The sequence below is a fragment of the Drosophila sulfurigaster genome, chromosome 2R (genome assembly GCF_023558435.1).
Source record: "Drosophila sulfurigaster albostrigata strain 15112-1811.04 chromosome 2R, ASM2355843v2, whole genome shotgun sequence".
Lineage (NCBI taxonomy): Eukaryota > Metazoa > Arthropoda > Insecta > Diptera > Drosophilidae > Drosophila > Drosophila sulfurigaster.
This window is the reverse complement of record NC_084882.1, coordinates 37,015,570-37,037,233: the sequence shown is the minus strand read 5'-3', so window position 1 is coordinate 37,037,233 and position 21,664 is coordinate 37,015,570. Positions and strand designations below refer to the sequence as shown.

At 45.2% G+C, this 21,664-nt stretch overlaps 5 protein-coding genes across 23 annotated transcripts in view; 3 read left to right on the top strand and 2 right to left on the bottom strand.

Moving 5' to 3' along the window:
* LOC133839403 (collagen alpha chain CG42342) overlaps positions 1–843 on the bottom strand; it is a 70,141-nt gene extending 69,298 nt beyond the window's left edge. For 6 of the 19 annotated variants that reach the window (XM_062270925.1, XM_062270926.1, XM_062270928.1 and 3 more), the window contains exon 1: positions 127–839. The gene's annotated coding sequence lies outside the window, so the exon portion shown is untranslated. Of the gene's footprint in view, positions 1–126 lie in introns of all 19 variants that reach the window. The other 13 variants (XM_062270934.1, XM_062270935.1, XM_062270932.1 and 10 more) reach the window with 4 other exon arrangements.
* A 1,522-nt stretch (positions 844–2,365) lies between these two features.
* Positions 2,366–3,684, top strand: LOC133839405 (caspase-3). Its single transcript, XM_062270943.1, has 4 exons — positions 2,366–2,736; positions 2,796–2,878; positions 2,936–3,185; positions 3,245–3,684. Exons 1-4 carry the CDS (start codon positions 2,406–2,408, stop codon positions 3,505–3,507), a joined length of 927 nt encoding a protein of 308 aa, XP_062126927.1. The 5' UTR covers positions 2,366–2,405; the 3' UTR covers positions 3,508–3,684.
* Positions 3,685–4,322: 638 nt separating this feature from the next.
* On the top strand, positions 4,323–5,966 carry LOC133836862 (putative gustatory receptor 89a). The gene is made up of 3 exons (XM_062267450.1): positions 4,323–4,353; positions 4,406–5,226; positions 5,607–5,966. The coding sequence occupies exons 1-3, from the start codon at positions 4,323–4,325 to the stop codon at positions 5,769–5,771; spliced, it is 1,017 nt and encodes a 338-aa protein (XP_062123434.1). The 3' UTR covers positions 5,772–5,966.
* Positions 5,967–9,134: 3,168 nt separating this feature from the next.
* On the top strand, positions 9,135–17,932 carry LOC133836861 (cadherin-89D). The gene is made up of 12 exons (XM_062267449.1): positions 9,135–9,186; positions 9,393–10,123; positions 10,253–10,962; positions 11,022–11,982; positions 12,051–12,220; positions 12,288–15,443; positions 15,557–15,625; positions 15,695–15,940; positions 16,441–16,752; positions 16,827–16,964; positions 17,227–17,436; positions 17,499–17,932. The coding sequence occupies exons 1-12, from the start codon at positions 9,135–9,137 to the stop codon at positions 17,815–17,817; spliced, it is 7,074 nt and encodes a 2,357-aa protein (XP_062123433.1). The 3' UTR covers positions 17,818–17,932.
* On the bottom strand, positions 17,932–21,086 carry LOC133836860 (uncharacterized). The gene is made up of 3 exons (XM_062267448.1): positions 21,035–21,086; positions 20,324–20,976; positions 17,932–18,661 (listed from the first exon to the last, which is right to left on the bottom strand). Exons 2-3 carry the CDS (start codon positions 20,973–20,975, stop codon positions 18,009–18,011), a joined length of 1,305 nt encoding a protein of 434 aa, XP_062123432.1. The 5' UTR covers position 20,976; positions 21,035–21,086; the 3' UTR covers positions 17,932–18,008.
* Between the last annotated feature and the right edge of the window lie 578 nt (positions 21,087–21,664).

Below are 21,664 nucleotides of genomic sequence, written 5' to 3'. Positions count from 1 at the left end.
ATATACACACTCTACCTCACTCACTCTCACTCGAACTCCATGCATTGCACATGGGCAAAAGGGTAACAACAACAACAACACATCTCCTCATTATGTGCAAACATGTCTATGCTTGCAAGTACTTACATATGTATGCAAGCTTGTGTGTAGTTCCAGTTGTTCCGTTTCTTTTGTTGTTGTTGTTCTTGTAGTTGTTGGTTTCAACTTCTGCTTCTACTTGAACTTCAACTCTTTTACTTCTCTGGTTTCTACACCTTGGTGTTTCACTTCACTTTTTCTTCTGCTCCTTCTGTTGTTGTTGTTTTTGGGGCTGCTGCATCGACGATTTATGCACTTAACATAATTTAATTTCCAAAATACCGCAAGCAACAACAATTTTTAGCTATCACTTGGCACACAGACAGACAGAGAGGCAACTCTTCTTCTACTGTTGATTTTGTTGTTGTTGCTACAGCTTTGTTTTTGTTTGGCTTTCCTTTTTTCTTTTGCTTTTATTCTTACGCGACTTTCAAAGGAACGCTGGAAGGGGGGTTGGGCCTTTAATCAAAAAGCAACAACAACACTCAATGAAAACAAGGACCGCGCGCGCGGAGTTAACGGCACCAATTCCAATCGCAATCCAAAATACTTAAATACTTGGTCGTAACGGGTGCTGCAGGCGAATTATTCACGATACGCGCACACTTGTACACTACTCGCACACACACTCACGCACTTAAATAATTCGACGTTCGTTGAGTTTTCTATGGCTCCGTTTTCGACAATCACTTCACATCCGAACCGTTTTTAACACGTCCGCTCGCAATGCAAGTCGTCGCGCAACTGAAAACTGGAAATGAAACCAAGTTGTTGCTGCTGTTGCGCTGCTACGTTCGCTGCTTACGTCGCACAGTGGTGTGCATATCGTCAGTGTGGCGGTAGAAAATGCAATAGAAACGATAAATCGAGATTATTTGTTTGTAATTTGATTACTATTTTACTTCCACTCCTTAATCATTCAAAATACTATTTTCAATAATATTAACTTGTATTGAAATGCTTTTCCGTTTTGTTCCACAGCTACACAACATTGTTCTACTGTGCGCAAGTTGTGGCTGCTATTGGTGCTGTGTTTATGTTCTCTTCTTGCCTGAAGCTGACGCTGATGCTGCTGATTTGGACCGTTCTCTGCCATGCAATCGTAATCGCAATCGACTGACGTTTGATTTTGTCTGCTCTGCGGTCGTGGTCGCGGTTCCTTGAAAAGAAAGCACAGTGCACTGAAGTGCGTTGAATGCACAATTAAGAAGTCAACATTTTGGCAAGTAATTAATCATTTGTGATAAAGGAACTTGTGAAAAGTGGTGGGAACAAAAGCTTTATTTTCATTGAAAATACTACATAAATAATTAATATCAATTCAGTGCAGAATTTTCAGCTATAATTAGTAAGAATTCTATTTTAAGCATTTTAAATAGATTTAATTTAAGCTAATCAAAGCATTCCATAACACTGCCGGAATAGTTGCGCTCATGTTATGCCTGCAACAATGTTTCATTTGCCACGCGTTTCTTACACGCGCTCTCTTACCGGTCTCTCACTCGCTCTCTCGCTCTCTTTGGCGCCCACGCAACGCGCTCTCTTTGAACAGTGCTCACCCATAGCAAAGTGGGAACAGTACGCAAAGTGGGTACACCGCCAACTGAGAACAGTTGTAAGGCTGCATAGTGATAGTCGTAGCCTGTCAGGCGAGACACTTTGGGGCAACTCCCATTGGGTGCCATACTCATTTCCGGTTTCCGTTGCTTTGTGTGCGTGTAAAATTTGAATTGCGTTGCAAAGTTTTGGCGCGCTGTGACTTTTGCTTTGCTTCGCTTTGCTTTGCGATGGCTTTGCCACTTTTCGCCTTTTTTGCGTATTGCAAATTATAGAAAACGCATTAATAGCTTTGGCGAAGGACGTCGCTGACAATCCTGGCGGATGTTTGTAATTTCCACAGCGCAACGCCAGACTGAAGACTGAAGAGTGCTGACAGCTGGCAGGAGAGAGTAGGAGAGATTAGGAGAGTGGGCGTGAGTCGCTGTCTAAATCAAATTGTCTTGTGAAACAGCAAAACTCATTTTATTAGCTTCCAATTGCCGGCAATAAATATGACTTCCCTTGCAACTGGCTAATCAACGGTTAGGCTTGCGCAAGAGAAGGGGGAGCTTAACCGTTAGAGAGAGTGTGTGAGAGAGCGGGAGAGTGGGAGAGACACGGAGAGAGCGAACCGATTGAAGGCCCAAAACTGATAACGAAAACGCACTGCATTGATTAGATAAGAGCAGCTGTGGCTGATTGCTGGCTGTGCTTTGGAGCTTTGGCCATTAGAAAATAAAGAAAAGAGAGGGCGATTAGTCACAGTTGGATTGGTTAGCACCGCGGACATGGATGAGACAGACCTCTCGCTCTTTGGTTCCAAGAACAAGCACAAGAAAGACAAGGCCGATGCAACGCTACACGCCAAGACGCCCACCTCCGAGTTGGACCTCAAGCGCATCATCATCTCGCGGCCCACCTCAGATGACACCTACGAGAACTGTCCCCGCACCGGAGTTGCCATAATCCTCAACCACAAGGACGTCAGGGGGCAAAAGCAGCGCGTGGGCACCGAGCGGGATCGCGATGACATGAAGCTATCGCTGCTCGGCTTCGGATTCGATGTGCGTTCCTATGACGATCTGACCTTTGCCGAGATCAACGACTTGCTTAAGAAGGGTGAGTGGAAGTTTTAAGTTCTTTCGAATCAATCTAATCTTCTTCTTCTTCGATTGCAGTGGCTAGTGAGGATCACAGTCAAAACGATTGTTTCGCCTTGGTTGTTATGTCACACGGCTCAGAGGGCAAGGTCTATGCCAAGGTAAATATCCACTGCAAGTGCTTGCATTAGTCGTTAATCTATTCGTCATCTTCCCAGGACATGTCTTATCCCGTGGAGCGTTTGTGGAATCCCTTCCTGGGGGACAGCTGCAAATCACTGGTGAACAAACCGAAACTCTTCTTCATACAAGCATGTCGCGGCGAGAACCTGGAGAAGGCCGTAGAGTTCACCACCTTCTCGGTGATGACCAGGGATCTGGGTCCACCTGCTCCGCCGGTCGTTCAACCTGTGACCTATGCGATTCCCAGCACCGCGGACATGCTCGTCTTCTACTCCACCTTTGACAGTAAGTAGAAGTCGAAAAAATGCCCCCGCCTCTTTCTTATTCTTCCACTTGTCTTGCAGAATTCTTCTCGTTTCGTAATGTGGACGATGGCTCCTGGTTCATCCAGAGCTTGTGCAGGGTTTTGGATCTAGCTGCCAACAACGAGGCCAAGGAACCTGAGGGCATGGAACTGCTGCGTCTGCTGACCGCAGTGAATCGTAAGGTTGCCTACGAGTATCAATCGAACACGAAGAACGAGGCGCTCAACCAAATGAAGGAGATGCCCAACTTTATGTCTACGCTCACCAAGACCTTCTACTTGCGCGTTAAGCCAAAGACATAAAGAAAGAACTTCTGAGTCAGCCCCCAAGAGAGTGAGCGAAAGAGAGAGAGTGAGAAGAAGCAGGAGAGAGAGTGAAAATTAATAGAAGAAAAAAAAACGATTTGTGTTAATAATATTGTTTGCCATTTGTATCTGTATCTGTATCTGTATCTAAGTATATACAAACTCGTATCTGTATCTGTAACTGTGTATCTATCAATAGTTGTGTTGTGCTTCGGCACACTTATCACAATTGCTCTAAAGCCTTTGGGAGCCGATAGCGAGTCGCGCCAGCTAAAGTTATGGCCAGCCGAGGGTTGCTTGAAGAGTTTGCAATTGCCTTTACTTTGTTTACAACTACACTAAGAGGAAAACCTAATGCTATTAGGAACAATATTTTATTTGTAGCCCTTAAGCTTTGTCAGAGATCACACCTGCTTAAGCTTAATTTATATATAACAACAAAATTACTAAGCGGGAGTGACAATTCTTTTTCCTATTAAAAATTGTATACCATTCCTGAGTTTACTTTCTTCAGACACTTTGCTAGCCTATCGTAAGATACTTTTTAAATGGCTCTCGCATAACTGTAGTTTGATTAGTGTCAGATAATGATAACTTTGAAAAGTAGCTTGATTTTTAAATGACAGCAAGAATATTAGGAATTTCTTCGAAATAGACCGTTATCTTCCACTGTTATATAACAATATGCGAACAGACTTTCAATAACTTTGCAAGCAACCCTCGCTGACATAACTACACTTAGATTGCTGAAAGATAGTCACAACTGCAGTTTAAGCTGTAGCAAGCAGAGTTCGAGCCCAGTTTCATTGGACATGCCACACTTGCCACACTTTGGGGCACTAGGTCTGCTGCTGCTGCTGCGCCTGTGGCAGCTGCTGGCGCTTGCTCCGCTCAGCTATATTAGTGGGCGTGGCCACAATAAAGTGGCTCGCACTGTTGACGCTCTCGCCGCTGTTGCTGCAACAGAGTGTGGCACTCTACGACGCCACCAACGTGAAGCCATCGCCGCTCTTCAGACGCATCGCGCTGGCCACCATGGCTGGCGATTTGGGTATCTCGCTGGCCATGCTGGGCACCCACCTCTGGCAACGCCGTCGCCTGATGCAGTTGATCAATGGCTTGGCCAGATTGCAGGCAAAGGTTCGTCTGAGTCGCCGAGCAACTCTGCTGCTGTGGGGCAAGTTGTTGCTGTCGCTCTACGAGCTGCTCTGCAACGAACCTTTTCTGCGCCAGAATGCCGCTCATCTGCCCTGGTTGCAACTGGTCGCTTACGGCTTGCAACTGTACGTGCAACACATGAGCAGCGTCTTTGGCAATGGCATCTTTGCTGGCCTGCTGCTCATTCTGGCCAGCATGGAGCAACTGGAGCTGCAGTGGGAGCAGCTCTACCTGGACAAATCCCAGCACTGGCGTCTCCTCCGTGCAGAGCAACGTTTGCTGCGGGTTTGCCAGGATTTTGTTGGCGTCTTTCAACTCGGAATGTTTCTGCTCGTGATTGGCAACTTTATCAACATTCTGGCCAACATGTATGCCTACATGTTCTACTTTGTGGAGCAACACGGCATCCCTCTGACCATCTCAAACTACTGTGCAATTGTTGCCATCCAGCTGTATGCCGTCATCCTGGCGACACATCTCTGCCAGCTTCGCCATCGGCGACTGCGCAGCTGCTGCCTTGAACTGCGCTATTCCCCTCCAGAACTAAGCTTGGAGCAAGTGAGTTGCCAACTTATATCTTAATTTTGTACTGAATTCAGTATCTTTTAAATTAATTTTAATATTTCACAAGAATGAGTATTTAATCATATTAATTACTCATATAATATTATATATATAGTCTCATTTAAGTATAGAAATTTATTTACAATCTTCAGCCCTTATTTATAATTCTAATATTAAATAAATTGTCAAGCAACAGTCTAATATCTTAAGTGAGATTTACATAAAATATTTATTATTTTATGACTCAAATTATTATTTAATAATTCATGTCACTAATTAACACAACTACAATATAATTCAGTACTTTGTTAATCACTGATTAGTCATTGAAATTTTGTGTATTCTATATTGGTATTTGACCATTTTATCGTCAGGCTGTGCTACCAACTCCATTGTTCTTTTGGCCCCTGGACACCGTACAGTTCTCCGTTCTGGGCCTCTTCAATCTGGACAACGGTTTTTGGCTCTTTCTCGTTTCGTATGCAGCCAACTTCATCGTCATCATCTTGCAGTTCACCTTGGAGCACATGAAGCGCTGAAAAGCTACCAAAAGCTCTGCTTGGTGTGTGCTTACGCTTAGCAGAGACACGTACCAGCAGCAGCTGGCGCCATCTATGGTTCGTTTACTTTGCTAATCGTCGGCAATTGGCAGTTGAATTGGTCTTTAATCTTTTGCTTCATTTTGGGTGAAATGCTTACAAACTGGATAGGAAAGTTACCGAAAATCAAATGAAAACAGAGTTTAAAAAAACGCGAAACGTGTTTATTGACATTTCTATAGAGTATCTGTTTGATTAAAGCAGTAATAAATCTGTCATAAATCCTGTACAAATGTGTTCAACATTTCATAGTTAAAAGCAGTATTTCTGGGCAACAAACCATGCCAATTTAATGGCAGCAAGTTGAGGCAATAACCAATTGGCCATAGGGGATTTCAGCAAGCAACCGTGTTGCTCGTAATCCAATATTGCGCTGGAGTAAGACACAGATTTGCATACCTAAATTAAGTGCAGTCTTCTTCCTGCTTTCACTAGCAAAGTGCTGTGGCAACCCTCGTTTATTGACGTAGGTTCGAGTACTTTGGCGCCTTCGCACGCGTCAATTCTCCAGTGCCCCTCTGGCTGCCCCTCGCTGCTGTTATGCAAAGGCTATTAACCACATTGACTGCGCTTCTGGCTGTTTTGTTGTTGCAACTTGCTTTCGAGCTCACTTTTGTTGTTGCGGCCCGTTCGTTGTTGCATTCTTTGAGCGCATCTTCAGCTTCTTTCTACGAGTATCTATCTGTGGCTCAATGGCCAGCACCGTTAAGACGCCTTTGCATTGCCATTGACTGCAGCTTCGACTTGGCTTTGTGTTGGCCAAGTTTATGCATTCTGGCCGCAGGGGTGCCAAGTCCATGTCGATGTCGAAGCCAGCTTATCGCATTACGATTTTCCACTCTCTGCAATTTGTTTTGTTGCGTCTTCTTCCCGCTCTTCCCCAACTGCTAACCAACTGGCCGCCTGCCTCGCTTACTACTGCTACTGGGAATGGGGCGTGTTAATGGCCAACTCCGCTGCTGTCGACTGACTTTTCACTGCTCCGCACTAAACTCAGCTCAACTCAACTCAACTCATCAAGCGCACCTTGCGCTTCTCCCCGCTCATACCTTCAGCCTTCAGTTTGTCTGCGTGTTTATGCTTATGGTAATAAGTTTGGCTGTTTATTGTTTTTATTATTACAAAGCAGCCAAGTCTAATGTTATTGTTGCTGGGCTGCGCGTCTTCCTTCATTTCTTCGCTTTACTTTGCTTTTCTTCCATTTCTTTTCTTTCCTCGTATTCCGTTTCTTTTCTTTTCATTCAAAACGCATTTCGATTGCTGTTCAAACTTTGAATTTCAAATTCAAACAATGCTTCAACGGTTGTTGGCGACACAGCTTCATGGCCAAGCGATTCATCAGCTGATCACAACTAAAACCGCATCCCAAAATTCGAAGCCTGACCGCGACTTTGCTGACCCAGACTTCATCAGCTCCTCTCTCACTCCCACTCCCACTTCCACTTCAAAGTCTCAAGTTGTTCTCCCAACAAACAATTGTTGCACTTTCCTGCCACTTGTTGCACTTGTCGCTGCCAGTTCAGTGGTTGTTGCCTGCAAAACTAGTCGCATCACCTAGGTCTAGTCTATGCTTGGCCACGCTGAGCTTGCAGCACGGCAGCAACATCATTCAGTTGGTCGTGAGGTGTTTGCGTTGTCGGTTGTTGGTTGTCGCTCGATCGTCGCTCATTTTTGTTGCGTTTGTATGCTTCTCGGTCGCGATGTGTGCTTTGAATATCAGTTGAAACTGTCGCGTCGCAAAATTTAAATCTAAAGGATATTTCTGCCATGTTTAGTGTGGCAACATTGCGTATACTTGATGCCTGTTGCGTCTGCCTCTTGATTTCCGTGTGGGCTCAAACGAGATCAGTGCAAGGCAAGTTTTTGTGTGATTGGCCAAATCTCGTTATGGCCTTGTTATACATAAGTGTGTATTGTGCTCTGTATTAGAGAGTTGTCCAATTGAGTCGATTTGTCAATGCAGCTTGTGATTGTGATTGTGATGGTGATGTGTTTGTTTGCGTTTTGTCTGTGATTTGTCGTTGTCGTCGCTGTTGCATTGACCAACTCTTTGCGTTGACTTGTTTATCTCGTTGCTGTTGTGCCGAACCGTTAAATAACCCCAATTTGGATATAATCGTCGTGCATTTACATATGTCTGCCAAGCCGACGATAAACGATAAGCGCGGCTCGAGGAAGTGCAGTGTCCCAGTTGCTAGTTGCCAGTTGCCACTTGCTGCTGTTGATGCAACTTGTGGCACACATTCGCATGCATTCGCTCCTTCTACGGCAGTGCCAAAACTTGTTGCCCCATTTCAGCAACCAGCAACCAGCTCCCAACTCCTGGCCAACTTCACCTTTCCCACCTTCCACGCACCTTCACTCGGCGCTGGGAATGTCTCACCAATAAAAAAAGAAGTCGCCAAACATGAAGAAACAGGAATTACGTCGAGCTCGTTGAACGCATAAGAGTGCCGCAATGTTCTAATTAAAACATAATTTCTCTTGAATGTTTTGTGTCTTACTCGGAATGAATAAAAAGCACTTTATGCTGACCGCTTGAACCCAAAGCCAAGTGTAGCTCAAACTCCAACTTCAATTATGAGCTGTGTGAGCAATGAGCTTGACATAAATATGAAACACTTTTCAATTATAAATCATTGGATCAAAGACAATTTAGTTAAACGCTTCAACTTGATTGACAAATTCACAGCCATAGGGGGAAAAATTAATTCAAAATGATGGATTGAGAAATATTCGAAAACCTTTGCCTGGGGCAAGGTTGACATGGGCGAAAGTTAAGCCGAGATAATTGCGGCGCATTTTCGGTTACAGGGTAAAAAGTCAACTCTGTCAGAATCCACATGTGGAAGCAGTATCTACAAGATACAAATCTATCTCAAGCTGCCATCATATGCATAATTATTCTCGCTTCACAACATCGCGATTCTCCCTCTGCTTGGCTTATCCACAAATCCGCATTTCCGGCCCAGCAAAGTTAGAGATGAAGTCGTGTTCGTCTTCGAGTTCACACCGCAGCGAGCTAGAAACTGCAAGTAAATAGAAACTGCAACTCGCAATGCAATAAACTAAACTAAAAGACAACAGCAAAGGCAGCGAAATAATAATGAAATAAGACTAACAATAAACACGTAAAGCCCAAGAAAAACAAGGTGCCTAAGACTGTGAAGATTTCACTCGCAACAATAATAATAATAACAACGACATCAGCAGCAGCAGCAGCAACAACAACAACAAAACAGCAAAGACAACAACAATGACAAAAGACAAATCTTGAAATGATAGTTTCTCGTCGTGTACTAGATGTTCCGAAAAAATGTCAGAAAGTCAGCTCGGTTCGCTAGTGAGGCACTAAGTCAGTCAGCAAGTCAGTCAGTCAGTTAGTCAGTAAAGATTTGGTTGCAACGCTCACAGGTTGCAGGTACGAATACGAGTACTGAAAAAAATGGTTAATTATGTCATGAGGGTGGGAACCGCAACGCAGAAATAATTCGCTGATTGCGGCGCCACTTGAGACAGTTGAGGAGGCGCTTGATGGTTGCTGAGGATGATGGGCGACAGTTGAATGTGGAAAAGTGTTGCAACTGCATTCAACTAGTCGTGTAAAACGCAGCGATCGCTCGAGTTGGGCGGCAACTGCAGCCCAGCCACGCGACAAACGTAGAAAGTTTTTGGCTAGTTGCTGCTGCAAGTTCCTCAAACAATTGCAAACAGAGCTATTCGCTTCGCACGTCGCCTTATGGAGATATCCAATTGTTGCGGCGCGTTTCGGTTTCCGTTTTTGGTTCTCAGCCCAGACACAATTAGCATGCCAAGCCATTGAGAGAGAAAAACACAACCCCGTTTCCCTCCTCTTCCTCCTCCTTCTCAGCTCTTCTCTCCCCATACTGAATAATTTGTCAACGTTTTATTTTTTTCGGCTCTATCTAATTGTAAATCTTGCATCTCAAAATTGCAACTGCTCCACTTTAGCCACTTCTGGCAGTTGCGCCTTCCACTCGCTAGATGGCGTTGCCTCTGAAAGTGAAGGTGTGCGCTTCATTCGGCTCCGCGAAGATGCCCAGGTGGGCAAGGAAATTCTACGCCTGCAGGCCTATCCACGTTCCAGCGTGGCCCTCAAAGGCGCCGATGCCAGCGGCGATCACAAATACTTCAATCTCACCGAGCACAATGCAACCACTTTGGTGATTTCTCTGGCTCGCTCCCTGGAGCGCCTTGTGGACCGCGATGTCCCTCGGAATCTGCTCAAGTTTCGAATACTCTGCGCAGGCAAACACGAGAAACTAGAAGAGGTAAGTTTCAGAGATTTTTTATCATTTTATAAAAAATGAAATTAAGAAATCAATACTACTTCTACTTCTACTTGCATACTCTATTTACATTGGCAAACCTCTGCACACCTTTTGGTTTACCCATCATAGGGAAGCTACCTCTCTATCACAGTATACATTGAGGATGTTAACGACAATGCACCCGAGTTTCTTAACGTGCCCTACGTCATCGATGTGGATGAAAACACTTCTGTTGAAAGCATCATATTCGATGGAGTTCAAGCCTTCGATAGGGATAAGCCCAACACACCCAATTCGGAGGTGCATTTCAGCATGTCCACGGTTCCGGAGCAACTTTCTGCCGATGGTAGACCCTACTTTGCTTTAAAGAGTCCCCATCGACCGCTGCTTATACTAAAGCGGGAACTGGACTTTGATAACGGCATTAGACAGTTCAAGTTGCCGATTTTTGTCTGGGATCGAGGCACGCCTGCTAATCAGGCCAACACCACGATCACAATCAATGTGCGGGATGTGGATGATCTGCCGCCCAAGTTTACCGAGGGCGTATACCGCACAAGGATCAATGAGTTCTTTCCCATGACAGGCGTGGCCATTCGCATTCCTCTTTACTTTGCTCCTCCCATAATGGCATTTGACCAGGACTCGCTGAATGCGACCCTCATCTACGACATCATCTCGGGCAACGAGCGCCAATTATTTCGAGTGAATGGACACAACGGAGTCATGTATCTGCAGAAGGAGATTGATCTGGAGGAAGAAAGTCTGCCTGGTAATACGTTTGTAGTTCAACTGGAGGCAAGGCAAAAGGACAATCCGCTCAAGAAGGCGCTGGCGCGGTAAGTACTCTAAGAAGAACATCAATCTTTTCTCAAATTATCATTAATTCGTTTCTTAGCATCGAAGTTGAGGTGCTGGATCTTAACGACAATGTACCCGAGTTCGAGGCAGACTTTTACAACATTTCCATCGTGGAGAATCTTCCCACGGGATTCAGTGTCCTGCAGGTGAACGCCATCGATCGCGATCAAGGCGAGAATGCAGAGTTCCTCTACAATCTTGTAGAGAACAAAACGGCAGCAGGTGCTTTTCGCATCGATTCCAGAACTGGTTGGATCACAGTGCGCGATGATCGATTACTCGATCGTGAGCAACGTCGTTCAATTCAACTTAAAGTGGAGGCTTTGGAACGCAATCCTTCTTACCTGGACGACAAGCACCTGAAGAAACCTGGTCCCAGCATGGTCATAGTGGAGATTACGCTACTCGACAGCAACGATAACAATCCCAAGTTCGATCATGGTAATCTCTACGAGTTCAAGGTGCCCATCACAGCAGCCGTGGGTACCAAGATTGGTCGAGTGGCTGCCCACGATCCTGACGAAGGTCCTAATGGTCAACTGCTTTATGAACTGCAGAGACCCAAAGGCAGTGGTTACATTCCCTTTCGATTGGACAATAAAAATGGCACCATCTATGTGGCAGGACCTCTTCGACGTGGTCGCATTGCCGTCTTTGTGGAGGCCAGTGATCAGCCCTTGAATCCTTCGGAGCGTCGCTTCTCATTGGCTGTGATAACCATCGAAGTGTATGCCACCATCGATGACCAAGCCATCGATTTTGTGGGCGCTCCTTATGAGTTTTGGGTTGGAGCGAATACTCCGTTGGGCACATCGGTGGGTCAAGTGCGCACCACTTTGATCTACGATGGCGAAGATGAAATCATGTACGATCTCCTACACACATACTCCGAGGGTGTGCCATTCGCCATCGAGGAGCGCTCCGGCATTATCACTGTCATCCGGGAACTGTCTGAGTTCAAGCGACAAATCTACAACTTTGAAGCGGTGGCCAATTATGTGAGTAGAACGAGTTTTTACATGCGGAGTTTTATTGATTTCAGCATAATATCTATCTCATTTTCCAGTTATTTGCCAACTCTTCGCAACCGTTGATCGTATCCAGGAGCTCTCCGCCGCTGCCCACAACTGTCGCCTCATCGGAACTTAGTGATGAGGGAGTTCTTATCACGAATCTGACTATACACATTGTCAACAAACCAGAACCAGAGAAAGTTCCGCTCCGTCCTGTCATAGAGTGAGTTTCAAGAAAAGAAGTTTAAAAAAAAGCAACTTTAAATGTAATTAATTCATACTCTTTGCAGGGAGATCAACATGAACGTCATCAGCTTCCATGTGGAGGAGAATCTTGTGGGCGGCATAATTGGGCAGCTGCTTTACAAGAATGCTCTCAATGTGGCCAACAATGAGTTGGGCACATTCCGTGAACTCACCACAGGTGTGGGAAGCTCAACTACTAGTAATTCAAGTAGTAATTTCACCTCAGGAAGTCGCTTTCGCAGTCGCAATAGAAGTCGCAACTCCAAATCGAAGCGAAGACTTCCTCGTCGTTTGGCTGGCGATTCAAATCTGAAACTACGCTACATCATAGCCAATCAGCAGGAAGTGGTCAACAAGATAACTATTACAGAAGACGGCACCCTCTTAACACTCATTGGTCTCGACCGAGAGCAGCAGGCAAGCTACGAGCTGACCGTGATTGTGGAGTACAGCACGGGACTGGTGAGTGGAGCTGGCATCTATCAGGTAAACATTAAAGTGGACGATGTCAACGACAATGCACCCAAGTTCAATGCCCTCACGTACGTCGGCTTGATAAACGAGAACTGCGCCGTAGGTACCGAGTTGTCCATGAATCAAGCTATCCAAATCAACGATGCAGATGAAGGAACTAATGCCGAGTTCCGAGTGCAGCTGCAGGGCGACTACAGTGACCAGTTTAGCATCGAGTACATAAATGCCTCCTCTGTGGGTAATGGAAGTCAGCACAAGCTGATTTCTAACACCGGGTCCTTTAACATCTTTAACCTAACTGATCAATGGAATGATGAGTTCAAGTACCAGGAACTCCATACCAGTTTTATGCAAACCAATTTCAAGCTCAGCTCTGGGCCTTACTTCCGCATCAGCTATGTGGGGAAAAGAGGCTTAGATCGGGAGAAGCAGCAGCTCTACAATATGAAGATCGTCGCCGTGGATAGTGGCGGACTCACGGGCTATGCCCATCTCACAATCCTTGTGGCTGATGTTAACGACAATGGACCCATCTTTGAGCGCATCTCGGTGTTCAAGGACTCTCGCCTGGAGATTCGCGAGTACAATACGGATATGGAAATCTACTTTGTGGAGAGTTCAAATGGCATGTCTCTGCCTCCTGCTGCTGCTGCCAGCATGATGTTGGCTCCGCCTCCTTACCACATCCCTGGCTCGCCGCGTCTGCACACGGACAGAGACAAGGGCATTGGCACAGGACTTGCGCCTGGAGTCGGCGCAGGAGTTGGTGTTGTGGGTCGAGCCAAATCCCGTCGTCGCATTGCCAGGGCTACAACGGTAAAATGTCCGATGTTTGCGGTCTACGAGGACACTCCAGTGGGCACCAAGTTGCTGCAGTTGAGTGCCAGCGACGAAGACTTCGGCAAGAATGCCCAGCTGCACTACGAGGTGCTCGGCGAGCAGGTGGAACGCACTCCAGGCATGCCCATGATCAAGCTGCAGTCCGTACGACATTTTGCTATCGACAAGCTGAGCGGAGAGCTAACTGTCAACTATCCGCTGGCAGCCAACAACGAGATCTGGCTGAATCTCAGTGTCACAGACATCGATGGCCTCAAGGACACCACCTGCATGCGGTTCACAGTTATCGATGTGAACAATCACGTGCCCGCCTTCAAGAAGTCGTGGTACAGCTTTGACACTGCCGAGGGCGACTACAAGGATAGCGTGCTTGGCCAAGTGCTGGCCATTGACATGGACTATGGTGAAAATGCCAACATCACATACAGCTTGAACGATCCCGAATTACCTTTCATTGTAAAACCTACCTCGGGGGTCCTCAAGATCAACGGACAACTCGATCGCGAGTTGAGGGCCAAGTACAACTTTCAGATCATTGCCAGCGACAATGCGGAGCCACTGCTGCGTCTATCGAGCAGCGTTGATGTGGAGGTTAATGTTCTGGACATCAATGACAATCGTCCCGAGTTCATTGGCTACGACGACATGACTAAGGCAGCCAAGTACATCGCTGATCTGCCCGATCGCACCATGATGGTTCCTGTCTATAAGGCTTATCTGGACAGGAGCACGTTGCCTGGAATGTTTGTAAAACAAGTGAATGCCATCGACAAGGATTACGTGGGCAACGGCAATGGCCTCGTTTTGTACTCTATTCTGCATCAGGAACTGCATGCGCCCGTCTTCCAGATAGACTCCCGAGATGGCACCATCACTACGGTGTCCAACATCAGAGGCTACAATGACTACGAGCACTTGAATGTGTCTGTCATTGCCTCCGATCTGGGCAGTCCAGCTCTCTCAGCCACAGCTGTGGTGCTCATAAATCTGCAGGGTCAGGCAGTCACCGAACCCACTCCTCCTCCCAAACCAGAGATTCCCATAAACGTGACGGTGTTCCAGCATCCTTACTACGATGTCCAGCTGACCGAGAATAACGAGGCGCCTATCGAGGTGATGCGCTTAAATCTGACAGCTGGTTTAAATGCCGAAAACTATCGCTGGTCCTTGTGGCTGGAGGAGGGTCTTGACGAGTCCGATGCCCATCCTCCATTCGAGTACGATGCCAAGAACATGCTGCTCTATGCCCTGAAGCCCTTTGACCGTGAACATATTTCCCGCTACCAGCTAAGGGTTCGTGCCGATCGCCTCAGTCGCGAGGCCCGAAACTATGCCAAGGTCGCCTATCCCGTGGTCGATGAGCGTGTCGAGGGTTTGTCACCCAGCGAATGTCGCATTCTGGTTCGCATTGCCGACGAGAACGACAATGCTCCCAAGTTTCAGGGCAATGGGCAGCCGATTGTTGCAGTGCTTCCCCGCAGCGCCACCTTTGACTACCATGTGACCCGGGTAACTGCCTCGGATGCGGATGAAGGTCTCAATGCGGAGATACGTTATCGCCTTCTGAACGAACCCACGAAACTGTTTGGCATCGACGATCTGACAGGTAACATTCGACTGCTTGGAGATCTGCCGCATGATGAGCGCATTTATGGCTTTGATGTGAAGGCCACAGATCGCTCGGGAGCTGATGACGGCCGCAGTGGAATCGTGAATGTCTTCGTCTACATCATCGATGAGTCTAAGCAGGTGCGTCTCGTGGTCGCTGGCAAGCCTGTGGATGTCGAGCGTCGCATCGACAGTCTCATGGATGCTCTCAGCTCTGCGATTGCTAAGGATGTGAGGGTGCGACTGCTGGAACCCAACTCAGGAGCACTCGAGGCCGCGTAAGTTGAACCCAACCGCTTTTTGTTGTGCTGAATAAATGACAGTACATTTTTAAGTTCGTCTTCCTAGCTACTATCAAACAACTTAAATGTTTTTCTTGCCTTCTCAACAGCACTAATGCCTACATCTATGCGGTTGACCCACATACCAATGCCATCATGGAGATGGAGCAGCTGCAAGAGTAAGTTTTCGACGACACCAAACTGTCATCCAAGTGATGAATGTGTCTCTCTTTTATTGTTGTTCGCAGATCCTTGGCTGGGTTGCAGCTGGATGCATTACAGTTGCAGCAGCAGCAGCTACAACATTTGGATGGATCGAAGACGATGCCCCGCATCATCGAGCTGGCCGAGTTTGGGGAACCCCCGCGACCTACCCACGCCTCAGTCTCCCACTTCATGGGAGGCTTGGAGTACGTGACTCTGGTGTTGCTGGTATTGATCTGCCTGGGAGCTGCGATTGCTGCCTGTTGTTACCTTTGTCTGCGCCAAAAACGGTAAAGAAAAGAGGGAGAAATTGAGGGGAAGACTGCAAAAGACTGCGAGGAGCTCACTAGAGAGTCCCCTAATGGATGCATTTGTGTTAAGCGAAGATACATTTAGTCTCTAAGGCCATCTAAGCAATAAATCATTAAGCCAAGATTGAAAGCCAGTTGTTGTTGTTGTTGCTCTTGTTCTTGGTTGGTTGCTGGACAGTTCTTGAGAGGTCTTGTCGTGCTCTGGCCATAGCCGCTGCTTTCCACCTGTCGGATTAATTTCTAACTGTAAAAAATACCAACAAGAACATCAGCAACAAAAACAACAGCAACAACAGCAAACATCAGTAACAACGGCAATGAAAAACAGCAGCCAAATAAGCTGACAATTAAGCGACGTCTCAGTTCTAACGACAACTCAAATGCGAATGCGAAGATGAAGACGAATGTGAATGCGAGTGACAAGCTTGATTGCAATGTGAGTGACTGTTCAAGTGTCTCTTCTGCTCGTCTTTTTGCAGTCAGCTTTGGTCTCAACGCGACTTTGCCGCCTCGGAAGCCGGTCTGACTTACACCATAGCAGGGATCAATCAGTCGCGCTCTCAACAGCGACGTCAACGTCAGCAGCGACACACGCAGCGCTGCAGCAAGGGAAGCAGCAACATGAACCAGAACCAGAGACCCACATCGGCCTTTATGCCCGAGTCGGTTTGCTCCTCTGCTCAAACACAATCGACAGCGACTGCCACCGAGAAACTGGAACAGCAGTTGCACCATCACCATCAACAACAGGCGATGGTCACGCAGCAGCAGCATCATCAGTACCTGAACGAGTAAGCAAAGCCAGGCAGAAAGAAACAGGTTCCTTGTCAACTCATTACCATTGCTATTGCCATTCTAATCCTAGGCAGCAGCGAGAATACATTGATGTGCCCCTGCCGAAGTCCATTGCCAAGGCAGCTGCCGCCGCTGCAGCCACTGCTGCCGCCGAGGGCAATGCTCCATTTGTGCTCAAGTACAACTCCTACCAGCCAGTGAACAATCTGTGAGTAGAATGTTTTTAATGGAGCTATTATAAGTCTGCTTCCGCGATTATATGATTCCTACTACTTCACCGACAAGTGGGTCAATGTCTTAGTCATATTTTTGAACACTCAAATTACAAATTAAACAGTTTGTAGCTGCTTTAAATAGAGGGAGGTTCTTATGTATATGATTCCTACACGAAATTATTTCTTTTGTAAAATGATGACACAGTTTTTAACAGCTCAATTTGTCTTAAAATTTTAATACATTTTCAATTGCAGCAACAACTACGAAACTTCCCTGTTCTCGCTGCACTCGACGGGCCAGGACTCAGGCGTGGAGTTCCTCAGTAGCCGCGAGCTCTATGAAACCTCGCCCGACTCCTTCCACAGCCAAAACACGAAACGGACTGGCAACAATGGGGAGCTGCTCTGTCCCCGTCACGCCAAGGCGCACCTGGAACTGCGTCAGCATCCCAATACAGACAGCAGGTAGACCTATTCCGTCACTACTCCCATCTATTATAACTAAAGTTAACTACAATTCCACAAAGTGATACCTATGAGGATTCCCTCAAGACGGACGAGCCGTTGGTGGCCCACAATTGTCGTAGTGGCAACTGCGAGCATCGACAGCATCATCAGTTGCAGCATCCGCACTATCAGAACACCAAGTTCGAGAAACGATCCTGCGTTCGTCACTCCTTCTCCGGGGTGAAGGACGACCTCATGCAGCACTCGCCGCAGATCTCGCTGCGACCCCGAGGACACGCTCTGCGCAACTCGATGAACGATTTGGAGCAGCGACTTCACAATCTCGAGCAATCCTTTCGACGTCCGCTCGAGTTTAGCAAATCCAACTCCTTGTTTTAGTGCTTAAGTTAACCAAGTGCAATCTCTAGTTCGTAGCTCCTCTTTATACTACTTAAGAATCATAAACCAAGTGCAATAAATCAAGCTTTCTTTATAACGTTAAGAGATAACACATATTTAATTTTAGAACTTTTAAAATAATCTTTATTTTTCACTAATTTTGATTATTTGCTTATGGCTAAGATTGTTGCTTAGTTATCAAAGTATTTGCAGAACTCCAAGCACCCCGCCCAGTTGACATCCCATCCAGGAGTGATCAGCTTGCACTGTTCGTACCATTTGGACACATTGGAATAGCGCTTCAAGTCGAAGCCGGCTACGTCGAAAGAGGACACGGTGGCCAAGAGCGAGATATCTGCCACACTAAGACTCTCGCCTGCAGCAAAGCTCTGATCCTGCAGGAAAGTGTTGAACAAGTCGAAGGCAGCTTCGATCTTCTTGAAGTTCTCCTCGTTGGCTGGCTGCTTCTGGAAGATCTGTGGATAATAGTAATCTGCAAAGCTCTTGTAGAGCGTGCCCATGTCAAAGTAGAGTCGCTGGTTAATCAAAGCCTGCTTGTTGACATCCTTCGGATATAGAGCATCATTCTTGGCGTACTTCTCCACTAGATAGACCAATATAGCACGCGACTCCCATAGTGAAAGACCCTCTTTATTGTCCACAAGAGTGGGAATCGTGTGCTGTGGATTAATCTTTAGGTACTCAGGCTTGAACTGTTCCCCAGCACGTGTGTTGATCACAATTGACTTATCAAACTCAACGCCAATCGCCTTGGCTGTCATGATGACCGCTCGGCAGGGCGAAGATCCGGGTCGATAATAGAAGTCCATGGCAGCAGCTGTAGCTAAAGCGTATTTGAAATAATATATCAATTCAATGCCATCGAAAGCTGTCTAAATGAATACAAAGGCAACCAAACAACCAGACAGTCAAACACTCAGACAACGACACATTCATTTCAAGATAGTCACTTTCATTCGATGACATAACATTCAATAAATCCAATGAAAAAAAAATGCTATTATCTACCTTTGTTTCTTTATGTTTAAGGCTTTTCACTGAAGACTTTTTCTAACAAAGCGCTGCGAGCAACTGAACAGGTTTCTGGGGTTACAGACAAGTTTATAGCTCTCCAAAATGATGGAATGCTCAAGTGATAATTGATCAACTTAATCATTCTATATTTAGCGATAAGAAATCAACATGTTCTGGTCGTTTCTCTTTCATTTCGCAACGGAAGAAGAATTCATATATCAATAATTTAAGGTATCTGAAAATGATATAGGAAAGTTAAAAGCAATTTGAAATTATCTTAATATTTAAAAATTAAGCTTTATCAAAACAAATTTTGCTGGTCATTTCTTTTTCATTTCACGACTTGGAAAAAATGATTGATAAGCTAGCATAAATGCAAATTAAAATTAACTTAATAATTCAAAGTTCCGTTTCATCAAAACAACCTTAGCTGATTCTCTTTCATTTCGCAATAGAAAAGAAATGCCTCTTAATGCTGACTGAGTGAGCGGTTGATAATTTTTTAAATATTTATATACCAATACTTGGGAAATCATCGAAATGATTAAAGTCTAATTGATTTCAGCTTTATCAATAGACAACATCTTCTGATTGCTTTCATTTCACAACAACTGCTTTCAGATTGATTTTCGTTGGATTGGAAATTGGCTTTAAGTGGAAGAAGCTAGAAGAAAATTCAATTTTAAATGTAGATTGAGATTGACACGAGTAATACCTGTCAATAGGTACTTCAAGTGCGTGGTAACATTGTTTTTAAAACGAAAGCGACAACAAAAAGTGTTTGTTTCCACTATCATTATCAGTGTTATCCGGTACGTGCTAGGAAATACACGGCGACTTATCAACCCCCCACTACCTATAGAAATGACCCATATTGCACTGAATTGATAAGATTGGACATCGCATGTCGTTGACTCTTTCGATAAGATAACTAGACAAACAAACATCCAACTTGGCAACACAAAACTTCATTATGTCCATACATGGTAATGTAAAAGGCGAGTTTTCTATTATCGCTGTTATTTTGTAGCTTTTTGTAAAATTGATTTGCACAACAACGATAACACAGGCTTTCCTTTCATGGAAATTTTGTATTATATCTATAAATTCTCAATAACTTCATTTTAAGATGAGACAAGTAGAACTTGTTGTTCTATAGATATCCCTGCCACTTCTTCCAGCCTCGAAGTTCCTTGATTTGTTGATTCTTTCGATAAGATAACTCGACAAACAAACATATAACTTGGTAAACAAACATTTAACTTGGCAACACAATAGTTCCTAGTGTAAGGGGAAGTTTTTGTAATTTATGTGGTATCTCATATCTTTTTTCTTTCATTGAGATTTACTTAACATAACATTAAATTTGCTCAAAGGTATTCATATGTTTATGATTCCTTCTTGAATATATTTAACGCAGATTTTTAGAGTTCGAGTAAATCTTAATTTCATCTTCTATATTTCCATCATTATTTCTTTTCAAGTTGAGACAAATACAACTTCTTGTAGTAAAGACAACCCTCCCAGTTCTCCTCCCAGCCGGGAATCTCCTTCTTGGCATTCTCATACCAGCTGGTCACATTGGCGTGGGCGGAGAAATCATAGTCGGAGATCTCGAAGGTCGACACGGTAGCCAACAAAGCAATGTCGGCCACAGTCAACTTGTCACCAGCCGCGTACTTGTGACCCTCCAACAAGGTGTTGAATGAACGGAATGCAGCATCAATACGCTTCAAGTTCTCTGGATCAGCTGGCTTCTTGACATCCTCAAACATCTGAGGATAGTAATAGTAGACGTAGCTCTGGTACAGAGTGCCCAGGTCGAAGAACAGACGATGATTGACAACCGCCCTCTGCTGTAGATCCTTAGGATACAACAAGTTATCCTTGTCGAACTTCTCGACCAGATACAACAAGATGGCACGCGACTCCCACAGCGCAAATTCTCCATCAACCAGCGTGGGAATCGTGTGCTGTGGATTAATCTTGACGAACTCGGGTTTCAAGTGATCCCCAGCATCGAGATCCACCTGCTTTTTATTCAACTCAATCCCCAAAGCCTTGGCGGTCATCAGAATGGACCGACAGGGTGCCGAGTAAAGCATATAGTAAAAGTCCAACATTCTATACAAATGATAAGAACGATTAATTTCCCTTATGCGCTTTGAAATTTTCCACTTACTTTTCGTTTGCTGTCGAGAGCTTCCGCCTTACACCGTCCGCTTATGGCAACCCTGCAGTTCTGGAGGTGTCGATTGCCCTGGGTAAGTGCTTACCTCGCCGATCACTACATGGGTACTTACTAAAGTGACCCTATAGTAATCGAACGTCGAACCACCGAGTCGACTCGAGTTTGCGATTGGCCCTGGATAAGTGCTTACCTCGTCGATCACTACCTGGGTACTTACTAGATTAACCCTATAGTAATCGAACGTCGAACCACCTAGTTAAGAAATATATGCGCATTAAAGCATAAGTACAAAATAACGGCAAGCATCGCTTTTGTTTTTGTTATTTTGTGGAAAAAGCATACACAAGTTTAAAGACAAAACTTCAATTATGCTTTACATCGCTGTTTGTTTACGCGTCTTTGTTTTATTTTGTGCTACTCTTTTACTTAAACGCAGCTGTGTTTCCTAGATGATGAAATTATTGCAAGCATTTGAGTTGAGAAGTGCAAAGCGGATCCGCGATCAATTATTAGGTGAGTTACTTAAAAAATAATTTATTTATGCATTATATGTTTAATGTGTAAAATATTAAATAAACAGATAATAAAATAATATCAAGCAGTTAGTATAATGTTAGTTCT

Coding starts and splice junctions, on each gene's coding strand:
- LOC133836862 (XM_062267450.1), top strand. CDS start 4,323: ATGCCACACTTGCCACACTTTGGGGCACTAG. Junction 4,354..4,405: donor GCCACACTTTGGGGCACTAG/GTCTGCTGCTGC, acceptor TGCTCCGCTCAG/CTATATTAGTGGGCGTGGCC. Junction 5,227..5,606: donor CAGAACTAAGCTTGGAGCAA/GTGAGTTGCCAA, acceptor TTTTATCGTCAG/GCTGTGCTACCAACTCCATT.
- LOC133839405 (XM_062270943.1), top strand. CDS start 2,406: ATGGATGAGACAGACCTCTCGCTCTTTGGTTCCAAGAACAAGCACAAG. Junction 2,879..2,935: donor AGGGCAAGGTCTATGCCAAG/GTAAATATCCAC, acceptor TCATCTTCCCAG/GACATGTCTTATCCCGTGGA. Junction 3,186..3,244: donor CTTCTACTCCACCTTTGACA/GTAAGTAGAAGT, acceptor CTTGTCTTGCAG/AATTCTTCTCGTTTCGTAAT.
- LOC133836860 (XM_062267448.1), bottom strand. CDS start 20,975: ATGTTGGACTTTTACTATATGCTTTACTCGGCACCCTGTCGGTCCATT. Junction 18,662..20,323: donor GTCTCAACTTGAAAAGAAAT/AATGATGGAAAT, acceptor AATACGCTTTAG/CTACAGCTGCTGCCATGGAC.
- LOC133836861 (XM_062267449.1), top strand. CDS start 9,135: ATGTTCCGAAAAAATGTCAGAAAGTCAGCTCGGTTCGCTAGTGAGGCA. Junction 9,187..9,392: donor GTTCGCTAGTGAGGCACTAA/GTCAGTCAGCAA, acceptor GATGGGCGACAG/TTGAATGTGGAAAAGTGTTG. Junction 11,983..12,050: donor TTGAAGCGGTGGCCAATTAT/GTGAGTAGAACG, acceptor CTCATTTTCCAG/TTATTTGCCAACTCTTCGCA.